Here is a 14479-nt window from a genome sequence, read left to right as displayed (position 1 = left end):
CAGTGTTAGTGAGCAAATAAGAGTACATAGAAGATACTTCAACTTTGTCACCATTATTAGTTACTACTACTACTACGAAAGAAAAAAAACACCAGAAAATTACTCCAAGCCTAAGTGAAAATAAATCTTTCTAAATAAATCTGATTTTCTAAGCAATAATTAACTTTGATTCAATAAAAATTTTTAAAAAACAAAATAAGACTGCATGAAATATTACAAAAATTTTTTTAATTAGTTGGAGTGTTTCACCAAACTCCCATAATGTTGGAATACCATTTTTCAAAAAGAGAGAAATGATAATTACCTGATGTAATTGAAGATTTATATCACAAAAAGGGCAATGTGAGTCATATCATCTTAAGTAAACATTTCTGTTTATATTTCCCTAAAATAGCTTCAGCGATGTAACATGTCCATTCTACACATTTAATTGGCTCCTGTCAGGCCTCATACAGAGCATGACAACATGTATGACATACAGAAATTCATATTACCCAAAAACAGTTTTTAATTTCCCATGAGGATGGGTGGGTTGCTTCTTATGTGGACAATATCCCAACTTTTATAGACAACTCGATCAGCTAGAAGGATGACCATTTGGTAAATCCATTTTCTAGTCCTTGAATTTTTGTAGGTTGACTTTCTGTATATCTCTTTCCTCTACATACTCTTTTATTTTCTTCAACCCTATTTCAACATTTTAATATTTTACAAACACACATTTCATTATCGTAGTTTAATAATTAAAACCAGAACTGGTGTCGTGCCCAATTAATGTGCCCTGGTAGCATGCCCATTAGTTTTTCCATTAGTGAATTCAACAATACTAATGGGATTACTAGCATGGGATGCTAATTGGGCGTGACATAAGAAACTGGCTTACTTCTTAGCATACCCTTGCTAATGATGAAATTAATGAGCATTTTATTAAATGCTGTCTCATCAAAGTGTACTTAGTTAGCGTTAAAATTGTTACAAACGATGCTGCATTCTAAAGATCAGGTGTCTGAGTAAGTGGCTCTTCATATTATGTTTGGCAACAATTTGAAGCATTAATAGTTCTCTACATCAGAAATCACATTTATTGGAGACAAATTCAAGTACATAACATAAAGCCTCAGGATGCCAAATTTGCTTTATACTTGGAAGAACTTAGCATATTATTCTTTGATGATCATTTGAAAATTATGTTCCCCCACCAATGTTAAAAGAATAATTCTGCGATCGATTCTAGTGTCAGAGCATGCGTTTGTTCTTTCCATTTGGAAAATATCAGACACGTTAAATAAATGCCACTCAGAATTGTTTGAAAGCTTTCACTTCCACAGCTCCCTTCCAAATGAAATCAGAATATTATGTGAGTTTCTTCTTAATGTCATTGAACATAAAACATTTAAATGGTGACCACAAGTCATTACTGGTCAACAAAATATCTTCTGACCAAGGATATCCAAATTGGAATTAATCAAATAAAGAATGGGAGATGATAGCTAACTGTTAGAGACTTACCAAAAAAATACAGCAATTAAGAATTGGAGGAACTTTTCTTTACTGTGACTCTTAACAATAATTCCAAGTGTTCAGTTCATATACCCAATTTTAAATATAGCAAAGAATCTTTCCCCCTTCCCCAAATACTTGTTCACAGAATCCATTTGATCATTGAAAAGGAAACCAAATAAGTTTTTATACCTAGAGCCTCTATGTAAGATTACGTTGTTATGTAAGGAATTCATTACCTAAGTTTAACATATTTTTTAAAATGTACACAAAATAACTTCAAGTTATTTTGAAGTGATGTGCTAGACAGTAGTGACTTTAAATTCCTATTAAATGCTCTTTTCACAATTCAAATTTAATTATTTTGAATAGATTTGGGCCAGTAATTTAAAAATAATCATCAGTAAAAGTCAAAGTTTCTAACGAACTGAGAAATTAAAACAAATAAGAACTAAATTGTTAAATAATAATTAAAGAGCTGGAAATTTTATCCTAGAAAATGGGTAATTTTCTTTAATTATGAGTATATTTTACCAATAGTTATTGAGTCAGTCAGTGAGTCAATCTGTCACGAGACATTTATTTATTGAGCGTCTACTATATTCTAAGGACTTATCCTCGAGGATCTATTTCAGGAGAAAACAGGCAGACTTTGCCCTCACCAGATTGTACAGTCTGATAAGAAAGACACATGAAGCAAATAACTACTTGTTTGATGAGTACAATAAGGTGTTCATTAGATAATCTTATCACATTCAAAGATAGAGGAAAGAAAACTGGCTTACGGTGGTTCCTAAAGTATTCAAAATATAAATAATTTGAACATCAACGGGAAGCATATAAAATTTCTAACTTCCTTAAATGTGAGATACCACTAAGTTTCTACAAGTAGTTGTATGCATATTCCTACCTAAAAGGAGAAAAAACAATGGAAGAATACTCAAAATTTTCTCTATTCCTGTTTCAACAATTTTTAGTTTGAAAATATGTAGCGACTTCATTAAAAAGTGAGCAGATACATCCAGTTCACCTGCATTGGAGTATAAATTCCTTAGTGGTGGGGAAGGACAGTCTCCGCCAGCTTGAGCTCACTGTTTCATGCAGAGATAGCCTCGTGTCCTAAGACCACTTAGTATAATATATCTGATTATGGGTTCTCAAGTACATCCGAAGGTCATCTTGCTCGACTAATACCTTATTTTCTTTTGAATTAATTCATTGTCGCTTTCCTAAAAATTCAGGTAACTTTTGCCTTGTGGAAAGATACTTCTATTACAGATAAAAATTCATTGGCCAGGCATCATTAATTAAACCTTTCCCATTCCCCTTCTCCTCCAACTTTTGGCTGTAGCAATTCAGTTCATACGTGGCTGGCACCTGCCAACTTTTTACACAGGTTAGGATTTGGGTATAGAGGGTGGGACAGAGCTACTGGAAAAGCTAATGACAGTGATAAGTGCTCTAAGTAAGTATCTGAGAGAGAAGGAAAGGGGCAGAAATGATTGGCAATGCCCCGTGAATGCTTCCCTGAGCTCCGTTATCATATCTCACACTGGACTATCTGATCATTGAAAAGGAGATGAAAACGATGAGTCAGAGAGTTTTCTGGCAGCCATTCTCAGGATCATAATGACAAGAATGTGGCTAAGCAGAGTTAACCCCTTTACCTCCCTCTTCTGTAGAATTTTAAGATACCACATTCTTCACAAAGGGAAACAACACTGCCCAAAGAGACGGCAGTCATGCTTCAGATCTGAGGAAAGCATTTTTGGATTAATTCTGCCAAGGCTTGCCCCACACGTTTGGGGGCTCCGTGTGTGTGTGTGAGCATGCATGTGTACGGTACTCAAAATTGGTGATGAACAACCAAGGCCAGTGTACAGTTGCAAATGCAGCTCTGGGATGTGCAGAGTCATTGAGAATCACACAGACACTGGGATGGACATTTACGATGGGCATGACCAGTTGTAAGTGCGAGTGAATGGAAAGCCACCACAGGGCACTGCCCTGAGTCCTGTTCCTTCCCTGCCCCGTCCAACGCAAGCAGAGACGTATACTCTGTACTCCAGCTGTGGGACAGGGAGGCCCAGATGAGTAGATGGCAGGAGTGAATGGCGTTTTGTTTTTTCTCATTACTGTGCTCCCAGTGCGTAACTGCATCACACAGCACCCGGAGGAAAAAAGATTTTTAACAAAACCGCATTGAATGAAATAAACTAAATCCAGTGTCAGTTCCATCACTAAATTACTGTGTGACCCTAGTTAGGCCACTTCATCTAAAGCAGGGATGAAAACAATACTACCTCAAGTGGCTACCTCAAGAATGAAGTAAGATAATTAATGTGAACCCACTTTCTATACTTTAAAATTTCCATGAAAAAAATGGTTATACAATTAAGGTTTTCCTCCATCTGGCTTCTTCTCACTTACTCCCAGATATTAACAAGTTGGGGGAGGAAAAGTAAAGGCAGATTTTTCTTTTTCATTGACATTCTTCTATTTCGCTGTACTGTTTCCTTTCTTTTCATGATTTTTGTTGATTTTGACCATTTAGCATTTAGTCTCTCTTTTCACCTTGTTAATTTGGGTGTTCTTGGAACATTTTCCATTCTATCAATAATTGATGTCTGCTTCACAACATTTAAAACAAAACATTTTTGCCTATTTATTTTATGTAAATAAGACACCAATGTGATCTGTTCCCCTACTTCCTTCTCCACTAAGTTGATACATTTAGAAACTTTTAAATCACTTATCTTTCCCTCTCCTTCAACTTTTAGTAATTTCAGCACCAAACAATTATTAGATGTTGGTTTGTTTGTCTGTTTTGCCTTTGCCATGTGTCTCCTCTATTTCAAAGGCTCTTTGGTTGCATAAAACCAATTTCTAGTTATACTGCCATTAAATATTTAAGTTGAACTTAATATTGCCAGCTTTAATATTCACCACTGCTTCTCCTCTTCATATTTCAGACTTAACGTTTTTTCATTTTGGTTAGCTTACTGAAATATTTCCTTCCAATATGGTGCATGGGTGCTATTTTATCTGAGTCTCTGGATATTAACAAGCATTATTCTTTCATGTTGACAAGCAGGATAGTATCAGAGTAAAAATCATGGTCTTTGGTGGTGGAATGCCTGGGTTTCAATCCTGACTTCATCACTAATTAGCTGGATGACTTTGGGGAAATTAATTTTAGTGGCTCTTTTTTTTTTTTTACTCGTAAAATGGGAATAATAAGAGTTTCTACCTCATAGAGTTGTTATGGTATTTAAATGGGTGTGTGTGTGTGTGTGTGTGTGTGTTTACATATATAGTAAACACTTAGAATCATGCCTTGCATATAGAGGTCCTACAGAAGTGTTAGTTTTGCTTAACCTTGACTAGAACTTCATGAGTCCTTTCAATAAATTTATTATCAATTCTTCCTTAAAAGGATATGCTGTCCTACTTTATATTTCATTATTTTTTTCTTATCCTTTTTATTCTACATGTGTTTTTTTCTCCTTCTGAATTTCTTCTTAATAATGTTAGTGATCTCCATCTTTTTTATCTTTTTATATTTTTGTTACGTATTTTGACCTGCTAATCTGAGGCTCAACAGTGTCTCTCTCCTAATTCATCTACTTAAAGTTTTCAAATGACAAATAATATTTTCAGTTCTGTCACTGAATCAACTTCAGTGTGCTGGTTGTTGTTTTTTTCCCCATTGCCATCTGCCTGGCCTTCTGAGACAGCTGCTTCTTCTCCCATCCTCTCTGGCTGCTGGATCTGCTTACGTGTGATGCTATTTCTTCTTTGCTTACTCACTGCCCACCTATTGGTACCCCTTAAGAAACTGCAATTCTGCAGGACACCCAGAAGTCCATGCCTGAGTAACCTACCAGGTAACCGGCCTTGCAGTTATCAGGCCCCTGTTGAAACACCAGGTGGAAACCTTTCTTCCTTGGTCTTTCCAGTTGCCAACTCATGGCTTTTCTAGCTTCCTGAAACAGGAAGATCCCAGCCGGCCTCTTAAGGTCCCCTGCAAGGAGACTGACATGTTTGTTCAGATACACTTAGTCCAGCAAGCCCTGCCTCTCCTCTCCAAAGTGTGTGGGTGTCCAGGGTGTATTAAGTGGTGATTCTCACCCAGAACTCTTGGCCCATGACTTAGATACAGAGAAGGAAAGTCATGCCAGCTTTACAGTATAATGTAAAAGATTTACTTGGCAGGCATAACTTATGATTTAGATCAGCAGTTTTAAGTTGAAACCCTGAGGAAATGGAAAGTAAAACATCTTTTACAAAGTCTTACTCATTCCTCAATTATTCACTGGTCCAGCACAGTACCTAAGTCAAATTCTTACCAATATTTGTTTAAAGTAAAGACAACTATTCAATGATTTTTCCCATTGCCCTTAGGAATAATTTAAAACTTCACATTTGCTTACAAAGCAGTAAATGACTTGGTCCCACCCAGCTTTTCAACCTCCCACTTTTCTCTTTGTTCTATCCCTCGGCCATATTACATTCATCTCAGTGTATAGAATAAGTCTGTTTTTGTCTACCTTGGGCACTTAACGTTTGTTATTTGCTCTGCCTGGAAGTTTTATTCCCGGTGCCTTCCTGATCTATCATTAGTATCTCCCCTCTCCTGCCCCACCTCAAACACATATCTTCCTGTACAGACATGTGCTCCTGTTCTCACTGACTTTTCCTCGTTGGTTGTTTTACATCTCAGTTAAACATCACATTTTCAGAGAAGACTGACAACTCAGAAAAGAAAGACCCTTTATTTTCTGCTCCCAGAATGCACAGAATCTTGTACTTCTCTTTCATCCTGAATATTTTACATTAATTTTACCTAGATTGTTTCCTAGGGGCATGGTTGCATTTAACTTTAAAACTATTGTAGTCTGTGATACCCAACATTATAGTACCTGATAAGCACTTAAATATTTGCTGATAAACAAAGGAGGGAGGGAAGGAAAGAAGGGAGAGAGGGAGGAAGGGAGGGAAAGAGAGAGAGGGACAAAAAGAAGGAGGGAGAGAGAATGTGAAAGAATTAAAGAGAGACATTATTTTGCTTTCAAGGAAAATAAAAATAGATCTATTCAAATGTATTTAAAAGTTTTCATCTTCATTATAAGGTAGCATATGGCTGTTACGCATGCAGATTCTCAGACTATGGGGTTGGAAAGCGAGCTCTGCTATTTCAGCTGTGGGCAAGTCATCAGCACCTTTGTAGGTTTCATTGTCTTCACCGGTAAAATGAGGGTAATAATAGTACTTACCTCCACGTTTTTGGTGAGGATTCAATGTGAAATATAAGCACTTACCTCAGTACCTGGCACCTAGTACACTCTCAAAAATATCAAGTCTTATGATTACTCATTTACCTGAGGATCAAAAAGAAAACAAGGACGTCCATTCTTCAGCTGAAGTGCAAAATACTCTTCCTGATTGCCAGGGGATGCGGCAAAGACAATCAAACCTTCAGGCACCCTTGTTCGAAAGCTGGCCTTAATGCCTGGTGAGACAAGTGCAATCAGCAAATCAGTGCTGGGGTTTTGTTGATTCTTTCTGATAAACGTACATTTACTTTCATTATTATTTATGATGTAGTGAGTACAGTCAGGGAATTATACACAGCAGTGTACTGGGATGGTCCTAGCCATTTGGTTTTAAATATATCCTGTTATGAATGCCAACCTGTTCTTGGAAACTCAAGACTGCTCTCCCACTAATCAATATATAATGTACTTACAATTTATGCAAAACTCATCAACATGAAAAGACATGTTGTCAACCCCAAATTGGATACTCAGAGTATCAATGTGAAAATATTATCAGAGCCATAAAAATAAATGGGTTTTTGACATGAATGAAAGGAACACAGGGGGTCTTGTTTAAAATACTTAGGAGGTTTAAAGAATCAATCTAGTAATAGAAGCTAAAACCTAGAAAGACCTGCTGTGATGTGGCCCAGAGAGCTAATTTTCTGAAACAGGATCCTATAACCAAATGGTCTGCTGTTTTTAGAATTTCAGGGTCTCCCTCACCCTTCAGATCACCTACTGCCCTAGATACACAATGCTCTTGTCTTAACAGGAATTTCCCCAGCTCAGGAAGCAGGGGAAACTTGCAATGGTCTCCTAAGATGTCTTCCCACTACCCCACATGGTCTCAACACATGGTATCCCACTCACTTACAGCACCCTTCTTTGTGTATAAACCATTTTGCTTAATGTATTGAAACTGGCAAAGAAGTTTAAGAGGTACAGTCTTTGTTCTCAAAGAATTCCCAGTTTAGTTGGAAATAAAAAATGTACGTGTCTTAACAGACAAATTGTATGATAAGAATCAAATAAGAGGTCAAGGACTTACTTGAGAATCAAAAACAACACGTGATCAAAATATTAAATAATGAGTGAATACTGATTTGAGTAGTCATACAGTCAACGAGAACTATGGAAGTTTGAAGGAGAGAGAGCTCCCTTCAGGCTGGTCTGGTAACCAAAGGTCCTACATAGGTGGGTTTTGAGTTCAACAGACTGAAACTACTGTAGAAACCATGTCTGACTCATCTTTCCACCCCCAGTAAATTACATGGTATCTAGGTGCATTTATTAAATCCTTTGAGAGTCTGGAGGAGGAGAAGGCAGGAGAGAGGTGCATCAGAAGTAAGGGGGAAGTTTTAGCATAGGTGTGGAGGCAGGAAAGCAGAAGCCATTTCATGAGTATCAGATTGTCATCTTTTAACTATTCATCAATGGAACATTAACATTTGTTAAGTACTGTGCTACAGAGTAAAGAAGAAAAACTGACAAGCCAGTGCCTGACATTAAGCTCTAGTTGAGGAAAAAGACAAAACAAAAACCTATAATGAGGTGTGATAAATGATATGGAGATATATACGAGATACAATTTGATTCAAAGGGATTGAGGAAGGTTTCACAGAGATTATGAAGCCGAAGCTTGTTTTCTGAGAGTAGAAAGGACTTTGGAGGAAACTGTACAAAGGGTTAGAGGTATGGAATTAAGGAATGTTGGGTGTGCGAACGGGAGTTAAGAGATGAATCTGGAGAGACAGGTTAAACCACAGCTTGGCCTGTCATAGACTATCCAGCCTGAGAAGTTTGAATAGAAGACAAAGATGGAAGGCAGGTTGTGTGATAAATATCTTTAGAGTGAAATTTTTTAATACCAGCAAAGGCAAGCCTGGAATATGGACTTCAGACTTTCCGAAGAGTCAACTCAAATTTTTCCTGGCCTTCTTAGCATCTGCATCTTCGGCTTCTAGATTTTATGCTTTGGGCCCATTTAAACATACTTATCCTAACCATTTGGATATTGCATTGCCTCACATTATATTCTCTTCCTCCTGGCTGCTGGAACATAATGTCCTGTTGTTAAACTTGTACCTGGTCTATCCCAGCATCTCTCTGACTCCACAGAATAAGATTTTCCATCCCAACAAATCACTCTTTGGTATTCAAACTCATTTGAAACCCTGCTACTAGCTCATCTCTCCTACTAAATAAATAGACTGAAAGGTTGAGCTTCCTAATTAAAATTTATTCTATAGATTAAAGGAAGGCATTAAACCTTGGGTGGAAGAAAGGAGTAGGATGCTCAAAATCAGGATTATGGCAACCAACCTAATGGGGGCATGTATAAAAGATACAGATAATTTAGCCACAGAGGAACCAGTTAGGATATCACTGTGCTTTGGGGGAATAAAATGATAAAATTTTTAATTAAGAACTGACAACTAAGTGGATTGAAAGAATAGACTCTGTATATTTCAGAAGAAACTCATGAAGACATGTTGATATGAGGTGATGATGTGGAACAAAATGGTGAATTCTTTTCATCAGTTCCTAAGGGAAAAAGCATCATTATTAATGGAAATAGAAAGGTCAGGTAAAAGAAGAAAATATGGGGTTGAGGATATAAGTTCAGTTTGGGGCACAATGTGTTTATATTAATGATGCAAAAACTATCCATCACTGGGAAACAAGAAACTAAATCTTAGAAGAGAAGATGGGGTAAGAAAATAAATTGTCAATCACCTGTCAAGAATCCATGTCTCTCTGAGGCAGAATGTAGAGAAAGAAAAAGGACCTTTAAGGGAAATGCCCTCCCACATTTAAGGGAAAAAAAGTAAAGAACAATAACAAAATTAGAGCAAGGATAATAACACTGTAAAATGGAAGCCTAGATAAGAGAGAACTTCAAGAAGGCAAAGTTAGTTAACCATGTAACACTTCCTGTAAGCCCAGAATAATTAGACCTGAAGAAAAGATTACAGAGCTGGTAATTAGTAATCATTAGGCATAATCTTTCTCAATGGAATGGAATGGTCCAGAGCCCAAATGACTGGGTGATAAGGATTGAGAGAATGGATGACTAGGTAGTGGGTGTGGAACACTCATCACGAAAATCTGATAAAGAAATGGGAGGCAAAATCACTCTTGAAAGACATTGAGGAAGACACAAAAAGATGGAAAAATATTCCATGCTCATGGATCGGAAGAATTAACATAGTTAAAATGTCCATGCTACCCAGAGCAATCTACACTTTCAATGCTATCCCGATCAAAATACCGAGGACATTTTTCAAAGAACTGGAACAAATAGTCCTTAAATTTGTATGGAAACAGAAAAGGTCCCGAATCTCCAAGGAACTGTTGAAAAGGAAGAACAAAGCTGGGGGCATCACAATGCTGGATTTCGAGCTGTACTACAAAGCTGTGATCACAAAGACAGCATGGTACTGGCACAAAAACAGACATATAGACCAATGGAACAGAATAGAGAACCCAGAAATGGACCCTCGGCTCTTTGGGCAACTAATCTTTGATAAAGCAGGAAAAAAACATCCGGTGGAAAAAAGACAGTCTCTTCAATAAATGGTGCTGGGAAAATTGGACAGCTACATGCAAAAGAATGAAACTTGACCACTCCCTCACACCATACACAAACATAAACTCCAAATGGATGTAAGACCTCGATGTGAGACAGGAATCCATCAAAATTCTAGAGGAGAACATAGGCAGCAATCTCTACGACATCGGCCAAAGCAACCTTTTCCATGACACATCTCCAAAGGCAAGAGAAACAAAAGATAAAATGAACGTATGGGACTTCATCAAGATAAAAAGCTTCTACACAGCCAAGGAAACAGTCAAAAAACTAAGAGGCAGCCCACGGAATGGGAGAATATATTTGCAAATGACACTACAGATAAAGGACTGGTATCCAAGATCTACAAAGCACTTCTCAAACTCAATACATGAGAAACAAATAAACAAATCAAAAAATGGGCAGAAGATATGAACAGACACTTTTCCAATGAAGACATACAAATGGCTAACAGACACATGAAAAAATGTTCAAAATCATTAGCCATCAAGGAAATTCAAATCAAAACCACACTGAGATACCACCTTATGCCAGTTAGAATGGCAAAAATAGACAAGGCAAGAAACAACAATTGTTGGAGAGGATGTGGAGAAAGGGGATTCTTCCTACATTGTTGGTGGGAATGCAAGTTGGTACAAACAATCTGGAAAACAGTGTGGAGGTCCCTTAAAAAGTTAAAAATTGAGCTACCCTATGATCCAGCCATTGCACTACTAAGTGTTTACCCCAAAGATACAGACGTAGTGAAGAGGAGGGCCATATGCACCCCAATGTTCATAGCAGCATTGTCCACAATAGCTAAATCGTGGAAGGAGCCGAGATGCCCTTCAACAGATGACTAGATTAAGAAGTTGTGGTCCATATATACAATGGAATATTACTCAGCTATCAGAGAAAACGAATTCTCAACATTTGCTGCAACATGGACGGCACTGGAGGAGATAATGCTAAGTGAAATAAGTCAAGCAGAGAAAGACAATTATCATATGATTTCTCTCATCTATGGAATATAAGAACTAGGATGATCGGTAGGGGAAGAAAGGGATAAGGGGGGGTAACCAGAGGGGGGAATGAAACATGAGAGACTATGGACTATGAGAAACAAACTGAGGGCCTCAGAGGGGAGGGTGGTGGGGGAATGGGATAGACTGGTGATGGGTAGTAAGGAGGGCACGTATTGCATGGTGCACTGGGTGTTATACGCAACTAATGAATCATTGAACTTTACATCGGAAACCGGGGATGTACTGTATGGTGACTAACATAATATAATAAAAAATCATTAAAAAAATAAAATAAAATAGGAGCCTGCTGCCATAAAAAAAATAATAAATGGGAGGCAAAGAAATTAATTATTAGGGTAGACCAATCAGGTAAAAGAAGGAGATATCTGCCAGCAAAAGCACAGACTTGGCCAAAGTGTGGTCTACATTCTGATTAGAGAACAATTGTATTTCTACCAACTTTTCTCTTAAGCTTCTCTCCTTTGGGTCTAGAGTAGCTCTCTCCATCAGACATCTTACCTTTCTATTACCATTTTTTTAATTTTACATGTGGTATCAAATACTATAATTAAAACTATTGCTTTAAAATTAAACAGCTGAAGGTTATTTCATAAAAATAGCTACAGTTCAGGACATGAAGATAATAGAACTCTTTATTAGTGTGCTGGAGGCACCTGTGTGGGAATAGACAGAAGAACAAAAGCAAGGATTTGAATGAGGGAAGAAATTAATAAAATTAATAATTGCTCAATCCAGAAATACAATTACTTGTTCCTGACTGATGGGAAATTTGATGAATGAAATGGAATTAGAGTAAGAATTACAGAAATATTGAGTTGAGTTATATGTGGGGATAAATCAACTAATATTATATGCCATTTATGGGATACACAAGTGCATGTGTTTTTCAGACACATTTAATTTATAAATTTTACACCTACATAACAAAGAAATGCACTTTTAACCCAACTAAAACATAATACTTTACACAGAACAAGGAAAATTTCTTATGAAAAGGGAGGATTTAGTATAATAGAGGGCAATTTGATTTGATATTGTATGGTCAACTTTCCCTTAGCTTTTTCAAATAATTCAGTCTTGTCATTCTTCCGCTTACATTACAAAGATGAATTTTTTGCATGTATTCTATGAAGAAATGAAAAATGCATACATCCATTGAGACTTCATGTTCTTGATAATACTGCCATATACATAGATAAATCCTATCTTTTGAGCCCAATGCCTTAAATCATATAATCAATTTTTAAATGAACTAAATTCACAAATAAGTGTATTGGCATATAAATATAACAGTCTTTTGATGAATATATAAAATATTTCAAAGAAAATATTATTGAATTTACCACGAGACAGAATGGTAAAATACCTAATTGTTCAACATTATCACATCCCCTTTTCCTATAAAAGATTATATCTTTATATATCCCCATCCACCGATTTTAACTTCAGCCATGGGACTTGTGTTGGGCAAAAGAATAGAAACAGATATGTTGTACACTGACAGGGTAGAAGTCTTAAATATAGCTGTGTGATTGAACTTGACCCTTCTTCCCCTATGCCTTATGAATGTGCTTTCATCCTGTCCCAAGAATAAGACATGTGGACCAAAGTTAAGCAGTACCAAAGTATTTTTTTTTTTTACTTTAAAGGCTTGTATTAAGGAGCAACTCCGACTAAAATGAGTAGACGAGTGAAAAACATGTATTTCTCACTTGCCTAAAATTTAGATTTTTGATTTAAAAGAGAAAACAGGAAATATTCTAAAGTTCAATATTTTTTGTTTCAGGTATCTGGAGGAATAATAGAGAATTTTTCTATCTCAATATTTATTCATTCATTCAAGAAATATTTAGGGAACACATACTTTGTGCAGCCACTCTTCTAGGCTCTTGGGATACATAGATGTTTAAAACACACATACAAGAGTTCCTGGGTGGCTCAGTCAGTTAAGTGTCTGCCTTTGGCTCAGGTCATGATCTCAGGGTCCTGGGATTGAGCCCCACGTCCAGCTCCCTGCTTAGTGGGGGAATCTGCTTCTCCCTCTCCATCTGCTCTTCTTCCCCACTCATGCTCTTTCTCTCTCTCTCTTTCAAATAAATAAATTAAATCTTAAAAAAAAAAGAAAATTTGGGGCAAATAGCTTTTCAAGAAATATGATATCCAAATGACTAATCAATGTGGAAAAGATGAGCAGGATCATTAGTCATCTGAGAAATGCCAAACAAAATGCAATACCACTAAGCATCCACTAGAATGGCTGAAATGAAATAGAAAATAAAAAGGGTAGCCAAATATATAGAGCAACTGGAATCTCATAAACCACTCGCAGGAGTGGAAATTGCTACGACCACTTTGAAAAAGCGTTTGGCACTACTTATAAGTTATCCGTATGTCTTCTAAATATAGGCACACCTTCTGATCCAGCCATTCCACCCCAAGGTATATATTCCTCCTAAATTTCATAGGTTCAGAAAGCTATACAAGTACATTTATACCAATACTTTTCATTTCACCGTCAAACTGGAATAGACACAAATGCCCATCAACTGTGGAAAGGACAATGGGATACGATATAACGATAAAAATGAAGAAACTATAACTACATGCAACTACTTGCATAAATCTCACCAACAGAATGTTGTGTAAAAGATGCTAGGCACAAAAGAATACATATTGTGTAATCTCAATTACATCAAGTTTAAAACCTGGCGAATTAAATGAATGGTGTCAGTAGAAGAGGGTACAATGCAGAGCTCCTGGGGACCCCGTATGTTTTATTTAATACTCTGGGTGCTGGTTACACAGGGCTGGTCAGTTTTTGAAATCCGTCAACCTGTGCCCTTATGATTTTTGCACTTTTCTGTATATATGTTAAACTTCAATACGAAAGTTTGCTAAAAAATAATAAATAATAGAGTTCCATAAATATTCAAACACTGTAGAACTATAGAAACTAAAAGTGAAAGTTTTGATTTCTATTTTTTATAGCAAAAGCAGTACGGTGACATTTTCTCTTGTAGTTCTAAGCTCTAAGCTAACGTCCA

The 14479-nt window shown here is 36.7% G+C and overlaps 1 protein-coding gene across 1 annotated transcript in view; it reads right to left on the bottom strand.

The window, feature by feature from the left end:
- USH2A (usherin) overlaps window positions 1-14479 on the bottom strand; it is a 676006-nt gene that overhangs the window by 408386 nt on the left and 253141 nt on the right. The window contains exon 21 of the mRNA XM_045809720.2: window positions 6882-7012. Coding sequence (XP_045665676.2) covers window positions 6882-7012 — 131 coding nt within the window. The remainder of the gene's footprint in view (window positions 1-6881; window positions 7013-14479) is intronic.

This window comes from Ursus americanus, chromosome 2 (assembly GCF_024610735.1).
Source record: "Ursus americanus isolate L20-20 chromosome 2, mUrsAme1.1.p, whole genome shotgun sequence".
Taxonomy (NCBI): domain Eukaryota; kingdom Metazoa; phylum Chordata; class Mammalia; order Carnivora; family Ursidae; genus Ursus; species Ursus americanus.
This window is presented reverse-complemented; position numbering and strand designations above follow the sequence as displayed.